The 9,612-nt window shown below is 27.3% G+C and overlaps 1 protein-coding gene across 2 annotated transcripts; it reads right to left on the bottom strand.

The window, feature by feature from the left end:
- Window positions 1-218: 218 nt before the first annotated feature.
- On the bottom strand, window positions 219-8,956 carry LOC120091496 (MADS-box protein SVP-like). 2 transcript variants are annotated; one of them, XM_039049564.1, is made up of 9 exons: window positions 8,739-8,952; window positions 8,214-8,446; window positions 6,232-6,301; window positions 5,367-5,428; window positions 3,681-3,780; window positions 3,514-3,555; window positions 2,531-2,572; window positions 2,254-2,402; window positions 219-516 (listed from the first exon to the last, which is right to left on the bottom strand). In XM_039049564.1, the coding sequence occupies exons 2-9, from the start codon at window positions 8,393-8,395 to the stop codon at window positions 510-512; spliced, it is 654 nt and encodes a 217-aa protein (XP_038905492.1). In that variant the 5' UTR covers window positions 8,396-8,446; window positions 8,739-8,952; the 3' UTR covers window positions 219-509. The 2 variants fall into 2 exon arrangements, with proteins under 2 accessions (XP_038905492.1, XP_038905494.1); XM_039049566.1 differs by lacking the exon at window positions 2,531-2,572 and having other exon boundaries at window positions 8,739-8,956.
- Window positions 8,957-9,612: the final 656 nt, after the last annotated feature.

The following is a 9,612-nucleotide window of genomic DNA, read 5'->3' as shown; positions in this document are numbered from 1 at the left end:
TTGTTGACTCAACTCAATCCTAATCTCAAGTCTCAAAAGGGGAATGTGCATTTAAGTCAAGAGAGGAGGAAAAACCATATTATCTTCTAACTCCCCCAAAAGAGAAACATATGATTGAGATATAAATATACACTAGTAAAGGGGGGAGTTTATTAATTCCATCCGTAGAATTTGTTAAGGATAAAAGAGAAAAAACCTAAAACTCCCTTTGAAAGTTCTATATATCAACTCTTAATCAATTGATATGCAGAAAGAAACAGTAAATATTCATGGTATATAACTCTTTTTTGACATTGAAAACATGTCATATATATGAAATTAAATGAATTAGGATTGAAATAAGTACATGGTGATTAAGTTAATGCATGCCTTTTTCACATCCTTTTAATTTCTCTATGCAAATAGGAATGTGCTTTGGCAGTCCATGAGATTAGTAAAGCTTCCATTAGAGAAAAGGCTGAGTTTTGCATTGCCAAGTTTGCTCCAAGGAAGTGCATAACTTTGTGCCTTCAAAGACTGCATATATAGAGGCCAACATATATTAATTCTCACATTTTGGTAACCAAATATCACTGTGTTTACTATTTCATATTTAGATTAAAATATCTCTTACCCTAAACACAGACTATTGTAATCCAGATTAAAATAACTTGCATCTTAAATACAGACTATTATAATCTACAAACTATAATAATTATGGACTAGAATAATTAACTCAATGTCTCAAACGTCCCCTAAAGGACTGTTTGAGAGTTGAATTAATGAAAACGATTATTTTGCTATATATTAGAAACTCAGAAATAATTAACATTTGTTTGGATAGTTATATTTACTTTTGAAAGTTGTTAATCAACCTTCTAGAACAATAATTGAACTATCATTATTGGGGTAGTTAAATAGTTACTTCTCAAATATATATAATAATCCTACAATCTTAACAAATGATTTGGTAATAACTTTTAGAACATATTATGTAAAAACTATGATGATAAATAGTTTCTAAAGGGATAATGTTTAACTCACCATTTTAATTATCCATGTGAGATTGGAAAGTTTGAGACTGTGATTTGTAATGATTAAGATAATGAAAAGACAAAAAATGAACAAGAGAACATGAGTTTGTGTAACATTTGTTTGATTTGTGGGTCCAAATTTGGGGAACTTTATTCTTGTAATACAAAAAGGTAAGTTTCCATGTCATCATGCTTTCATATTGTGTTTGCTCATAACCTGAAATAAACTAACCAACTATACAAGTCCAATATTTTGACCTAAAAAGCACGGACAACTTAGTTTGATTAGTGTGTTCATGACAGACACATATGTCACACATTTGGACACTCTGACACTTGTTGGACACGTATCGAACACTTGTTCGTACAATACATATATTAGACATTAGTTTTTCAAAGTCAAAATATGACCAACTTTTGTTAAACATGCATCAAATACTTACTGCATATACTAAAATATACATACATATGACAAAAACAATAAAAAATAGAGCGAAATACATCTAACTAATTTCTTAACCATATAAATATATAAACTTTGAATTTCCTTCTTGTTTAAAGATGGTATATATTTTTAAAATGTATGTTTTAATGAACGCATCCGTGTCCTAGATTTTAGAAAAATGGTGTTATCGTGTATGTGTTGTGTTATATCTATATCTCATATCTGCATCCATGTTTCTTAAGATTTTAACTCAAGTTATTCAAATTTAACTCATGAGCCAAACACTCCTTAAATGTTCGACAAAACGGTACCATCGAACCCATCTTAGAATCTTGTTGGAATAACTTTTCTTATGCTTAATTAATCTCTCTTTAATTAACACACTTAAAATCTTCTTTTTAAGCAACTAAAAATCATCATTATATTTCAAACATATCCTTAATGCTGCTCTCAAATAGAGAGAACATATCCTCAAATAAGAAACAAACAAAAAAAGAATACAAAGGGACCGTTCGGGCCCCCAATTTCAATTAGGTAACTGTTTGGGCTTTCAATTATAATAATTGTGTTTTCAACTGTTATAACCCACAATTAACTATCGTATCATTATTTCAAATTTCTCTTTGTCATAGTATTTACTATTTTCTATCATCCTCTCATTAACTCATACTAAAATAATTTACCTCCAAACATAGATTATTATAACCAACTCAGCATCCGAACGTTCCCATATTATCTTTTAAGCAGCAAGAAATGGATTTAGAAGCATTTTATATAAGTAAGAAAACTACTAACCCCAATTTAAGAGAAATGTCATCATAATCTTGAGAATTAGGGTTTGTTGAGGAGCTGCTATTGCTAGTGTTTGACTTTGACCCCAAAGAATTTCCACCAACAACAGCCACTGCTTGCTGTTCTTGCTGATCTCCATTCAAAGTTTCAATCTGCACATGACATCACAAAAACCAAAAGGCTAATTTAGTCATTAACAATTGTTTTTTTTTTTTTTTTTTTGTCTTTTCATTTTCACTAACAAAGAGAATTAGAATTAGTTAATTAAGAAAGCTCTCACTTTATTTCTCAGTCTCTGATTCTCTTCCATTAGTAAAGCTTCCTGTAACAACATTTATGTTACTATATATGAAATGGGTTTGCACTTTTATTAAATTTTAGACAAAGGGTATCTCATAAATAAGTATAAAATAAGTTAACAAAGGAAGAATAATGTCATGAAGATTCTTAATTTAGATGATTCATTTTAAAGGTATAATACTAATTTCCTACTTGAATTAAAGTATCAGCTTAATTATTTGATTAAATTTAACTACTTAGGTTTTGTTTTAGGTGGGTGTTTCATTTATAAATTAATTTCTATTAAGCTGGCATTATTCCTACTAGCTACCTCATTCACTCATTTACTAGTGTTTGTTGTTATTTAGAATGTTTAAGTTCATGTTATAGATATATATATATATATATATTATTTTGAAAATTATTGTGTTTGTTTGTTTTCTTTCCTTTTTTTTCTTTGCAGTTTTTTTTAATAAAATTTTCATTTTTCTTACGTCAAATTTAAAAAACAAGTTATTAAAAGTTACGACTCAATAACCTTGGTTTTTGTTTTTGACAATCATATTCGTTTTCTTTTAATTTCTTAATTATCTTTCCTAAGAAACAATTGAACTCCTAATTAAATTCTAAAAACAAAAACAAGATTTTCAAAATTTGGTTTAGATTTTGAAAACATTCCTAAAATTTGAATAACAAAATGAAGAAATCAATGGAAAAAACCAAAGGGTTATAAAAAATGGAGCCTACTTTTTTATAAACTAGATAACAAAATAAAAAACCAATAGGTAGAATAAAATGTTTATAACCTTAATTTTTAAAAATAAAATGATTATCAAATGAGTAAATATAGATAAAAATAAGAACGCGAAATATATCTCGATCGAAAATAATCCTCTAGAACATACTTAGCATCTATAATAATTTGTCCAAGAAATATAAGAATTTTAAGAGAATATGTAGAAATTATAAAAAGAGCCTTATGACCTTCTCCTTCACAGCACCAATCTCTTTAAGAAACTTTTCATCCTGCAAGAACAAAACACACAAAATCTCCAAATTAGGAGATTTGAAGCAAGAACACAATAATTTGATAATCATAAGCTTAATTACAAATTAAAAGTGTCAAAATAATTTATTTTATATGAACAAACCTTGGTCTCTATTACACGATTCAAACCAATCTCAAGCAATTTCTCCAGTTGCTTTAATTCTTCTATTCCAAGTCCTTGAAGCTCCTCTCCCTTCATATGCCTTGTTCATAGTTTATCACAAATTAAATAATAAGTATTTTTTTATCGCTATAATCTACAAATTCAATTCCAAAGTTTTTTTCCCCTTTAATGAGGAACGAATTTTCGATCTCTAAGAAAGAAGGTCATACTAATTGCTATTGAGTTATGCTTAGTTTGGTCATTCAGAGAGGTTTTGGTTCAACAAATAAGTATTTGTATTTATTAAAATTGATGTTTGGTTATTTTTATTGGTCTTTATATTTTAGGCATAGTAAAATACTGAAATGTACAAACAAAAATGGATCACCCCCTACACAAAGGGTAAATTCAAACCAGATATAAATCCTCAAAAATAACTTCAACCATCCACTATTCTTTACAAAAATGGGGAAAAAAACACCCCCAGCTTGTGTCAATTAGTTTTGGAGAGAATAGTTGAAATACCAATGAGTTAAAAGAAAATATTAAAGTTTAAAATTTTGTTTGGTAATCATTTGGGCTCCGTTTGATGACTATTTTGTTTTTGAAAATTAAACATATAAATACTACTTCCACCTCCAAATTTCTTCATTTGTTATCCACCTTTTACCAATGATTTAAAAAATCAAGTTAAAATTTGAAAACTAAAAAAAGTAGGTCCCATTTGGTAACCATTTTGTTTTTAGTTTTTGTTTTTAATTAGCCTATGACCACTACTACCTTGAAATTTCTTCCTAATTTCTTATCTACTTTTCACCAATAGTTTAAAAAAAAAAGCTAAATTTTGAGAACTAAAAAAAATAGCTTTCAAAGAGTTGTTTTTGTTTTTGGAATTTGGCTAATAATTCAACCATTGTACTTAAGAAATATGGATGTAATAGACTTAATTTTCAAAAACAAGTGTCGTAGCTTTAAAATTTTGTTTTTGGTTTTGGAATTTGGCTAAGAATTCAAGATGCAAATCATTATAAGAAATGTGGGAAAAATAAGCTTAATTTTCAAAAACAACAAACTAAAATCAAAATGGTTACTAAACGAGGCCTTGGTTTTTGGTTTTTAGTTTTTGAAAATTATAGCCAATTTTCTCTCTATTTCTTACTATGGTTTTCATCTTTCTTAAGTAGAGTTGCATTCTTAGCCAAATTCGAAAAATAAAAACAAGTTTTTAAGAATTACTTTTTTTTTACTTAGTTTTCAAAATTTAGCTTGGTTTTTTAAAACATGGGTAAAAAGTAGATAATAAAACAAGAAATTTAGAGGTGGAATGAGTATTTAAGGCTTAGTTTTCAAGAACAAAAATAAAAAACTTACATTACCAAACGAGGCCTAAACATTTCAATTGCACTATTTCATACTCATATAATTAAGTAAATAAGATACCTATCAGTTAATTTTGATCCTCATTTACACTATAGAATATAATAAGTGAAACAAATTCAATGTACTAAAGTTAACTAACAAAAAGATATAACTTGCAAACTCACAAACATATGTATGTAAACCATTTCTGAAAGATAGGGAGATGCAGTACAAAATTGGGTAAAAAAAAAATGCTGCAATCCATATAGTTTTACCTATATTAATTTGCATATGATTTTAGCTGTTTATAATGGTGAGTAATTTTACCTAAGTTCTTTGGTCTTGGCTGCAAATTCCTCAGTCAATTTAACATAGGCACTCTTTTCCAACTGTGAAACAAACCCTAAAAATGATTACACAAAGCAACAAGTGTGTCTAAGCTATATTTCAAAGTATATCTCAACAGATTAAGAGTACATATCCTTCATCAAAAGGTTAAATTTTCGAATCTCTATTCTCATCTGATATTGAACTCATAAAAAGATTGTCTTACCAACAAGGAGAGTGATTACAAAAACATTAATAATAATGTTGGCATGTTTCGTATTAAAATCACATTGCAATTGTTTTCTTTAGTATAAAAAATGTGATAGAGGTTTGGAACTTTGATCTTTTAATCGAAGATATCATACTTCAACTAGTTAAGTTTGTTGTGTATGCTTGTACTACATATTCGTTAAAAAAGTATCTTTTTTTATAAAAAAATACTTTATTGTGAAGGAAATGTTAAAAAAAAAAAAGTGTCTTACAAACAATAATAAATGATTGGAAACAAGTATCTTAGAAATGTAGAAGAAATATTGTCATTGAAGGCAGAAATTGCAAAAAAGAGGGGGAAAAAACCTAAGTAGAATAATATTACTACATAACTTTGAGAAATTTAATAGAACATCTTTTCAAACATTAAGAAAATCCATACAACAATTACAATAATATAAGAGATTATCTTTATAGACAGAAAACTAAACTTCTACTCTTAGATTAGAGTTCCCTAGAAGAAAATAACATTCCTATTCCAAATGTAATCATTTGAATCACATAGCTCTCGACCGTTAACAAATATATTTAAAGTCAATTGAGCTAAACTCACATTAACGAAAAATATAATTAATAATGAATGAATGGATCTCACCTGAGATGGAGGCTGGCTAAAGTTATTCAGCTCGGGTAGCATATTATGTCTCCTTAGTAACTCCAACATGCTTCATGCAATAAAAAGAAATATATAATTGTTTCTTTAAATAAATCATATTATTGAAAATTAAACTTTCTCGCATCTCGATCACTTGGCAATAATTCACATGGCATGTCCTTGTATTCTCTCATTTTTTTTCCAATAAAATTTTGTTTTACTCGAATGATTAAGACTCCAAGTACCCGTTTTCAATATGTTTATATTTTGTCTAATAAACATTACACTTCTCGTAAATCTTATAATATTATGAGTTCAAGCATAATGAGCCATGTTAATTCTAAATTCAAATAGATATCAAACAAGATTTACGTTTTCAATTTGAAGACAATTTTATATCGTAAGACATTTTCGTCCAATAATTATTACATGATCCATATTTTAGCATTTTTTTGTTCTTTCATTATAAGACCATCCCCTATTATACAATATTTGAGAAGTCCAATAAACTTGTAGGCTTGTATGGCATTAATATCGTTATGTTCAAAGAAGATTAATTAATGTAATTAAACAAGTTACACTACAAGAGGGGAATCTAGATGTTCAAAATCCGACAAGGCATGGGAAAATCCTAAAAATTTGCAAATTTTTGCATGTATGTTGTCCGTACAATCTTTTGGGGTCTGTGTGATTGTGTATGTAATATAATGTTAGTGAATGGTAAATATAATATATATTGTTCCCCCCCAAAAAAAAAATGTAAACCATGAACCACTGCAAAAGTGTTTTCTACTTGGAACAAGGGAAAAATTTGCACAAATTAATAAATTTGGTTAAATTATACACAATATTCTTTAGTTTTTGAAAAAACTTTCTACCATTGCCTCTACACTTTTGAAAAGATTCATTTGCTTGCTTTGGTTTAAGGGCGGTTTTCAAATATAATAAAATGAATCAAAATATTTATATGATATAACAAAATTTTACTGTCTGTCATGATAATAGTCTATTGCGATCTATCGCAGATAAACTGTGATATTCTACCACATTTGTAAATATTTTCAACATTTTTGTCATTTAAAATAATTTTTCTTAGTTTTAATGAATTTATGTTTTTTTTAATTTAAAAAAATGATAGTTGATGTCAAATTTTAGATAATTTTTATGATATTTTTTGAAATGCAATAATCGATAACAACAACAATAGTAATCAACTCTTATCTCAATTCCATCCTATGTCTAAACGAAGAATATATGCCTTTTTTTAAATAATTTCAAAGTGGACTTTTGAAAAATCCATCCAATAAATTTTAACCAACATATATATATATATCAAATAGTAGGAATAAAATAAGTATTACTATGTTCATGTCAAAATGTTTGACATGGAAACTATAGACATTTACAAAATTCAAGTACAGACAACATCACATAATTACAGGGAAAGAAAATCAAACATTATCAAAAAGGAGAGATTTTGTTGTAACAGGTTGCAACAACTTTGATATTTTATGGATAATATTTAAGAAATTAATGACGTACTTATGATGTCATAAAAGGTTAGCAGGTCATTTAAAAAAGGACATGTTTTAATTTCAAAATACCAAAAAAGTTTCTCATATAAATTACAAAAGAAACAGTAATAAATAAAGAGAATACAAATCCATTATGAGAAGAAGATTCATATATACACTTTAGAGAACATAAAAGAAATCAAGTATGAGATTAAAAAAAAGGAGGGATTATTTGAAAAATACAAATAATTTCAATTAAAAGCCTCCAAAAATCCAATCTTTATATGGAAATTCCTACATCTTGCACCATTATTTCTGATTAATAATCTAGAAAACCCCGATCTTTATATCTAATTTATTCATATTCCTTTTTTTTCCCCCTAAATCTTAGCTTCCCTCTCAAAACCCAAATACATAGATAAATTTATATAAATTTACCAAAAAAAATATCTAGAGAGAGAAAATTACCTTGAGCTAGAATAATCAAAAAGCTTTCCAGAAGCAGAAAAAACAATGAGAGCAATATCAGCATCACAAAGAGTTGCAAGTTCATGAGCTTTTTTGAATAGCCCTCTTCTCCTCTTTGAAAATGTCACTTGCCTTGCTGCTATGTTGTCTATTTTCTTTATCTGAATTTTTTGCCTTGTCATTCTTCTTCTTTTTTTTCTCTCCCAAAATTACAAGATCAATCTTTTACACACCTATAAAATAAAATTTAAAAAAAAAAGAATTATAAATCACTAAAATAAACTAGACCCAGATCCAAATTTTCTTTAAATTTCATGACAAAAAAAAAAAAAAAAAGGAACTTTATTAACATATGTGTGTTTTAGATCTATATGAAAAGAGAAATCTGAAACAAACCCTAATAATACGAACAAAGATCAATTAAGAACATATAGTGAAGAGTGACGAAGAGTAAAATCAAACTCAAAATAGAGTTAGAAAAAAAAAAAAAAATAAAATAAATAACCTTAATTTCTCACAAATTACCTCGTGTATTTCTATGTTGTCCTTCTGGGTTTCTGCTGTAAGAATTTTAAAAAATAAAATAAAATAAATAGGTACTGCAATGGATTTTTAGAGAGAAAGAAAAAATGGGTTTCCTTTTCTGGACAAAGGAAAGGGAATAGAATGGTTTTAAGGCAAATTTCTGAAATGGGTGATGTACCTAAAAGAGGCAAAAAAAAGAAAAAAAAAGAAAAAGAAAAAAAGATTCTAATGGATTATAGAGGGGTTTTTTAAATAAAATAATTTTAGCAACCCATTTAATATTTTGTAATTTTGTTTTTGTTTTTGTTTTTTTTTTTTTTTTTTTAAATTTGAAGTTTTTATATATATTATATGTTCGTACAGATAAGCCATACTGACAGACTTATCGCTGAACATAATTTATGACAACATTGTACCCTCGTACCCAATCACATCCTTTTTTTTCCCATTGGATTGAGTGATTGTTGCACTTACCATTTTAATTCTATTTTCAACTTTAATAGTTTGAAGTGTTGTTTGGATATCTTATTTCATCTTAATATTTGGAGGTCCATTATCCTATCTCACTAATTTTAATTATTTATGAGCCCATTTTCGGAATGTGTTTCGTATCTCACAGTCATTTTCTTTCCATATATTCTATATCATTTAAGTACTTGAACATATTCGATCGTTCATACTCGATTAGAACTCCTCAAACATTAAACCTCTTTAGACATTAGAATTCCCTACATCCTATATCATCTCTGCACTCCAAACAACTCCTAGGTTTTCTTTCTTTTTTTTTTAAAAAAAAAATTATAATATTATTTTAGTCTATATATACTTTCTACAATTTTAGTTCATTTAATTCCAATAAATCTTAAATTTACTC

Source organism: Benincasa hispida, chromosome 11, assembly GCF_009727055.1.
Source record: "Benincasa hispida cultivar B227 chromosome 11, ASM972705v1, whole genome shotgun sequence".
Classification (NCBI taxonomy): Eukaryota; Viridiplantae; Streptophyta; class Magnoliopsida; order Cucurbitales; family Cucurbitaceae; genus Benincasa; species Benincasa hispida.
Note: the sequence above shows the minus strand (reverse complement) of the source record. Positions and strands in the feature narration are given on the sequence as shown.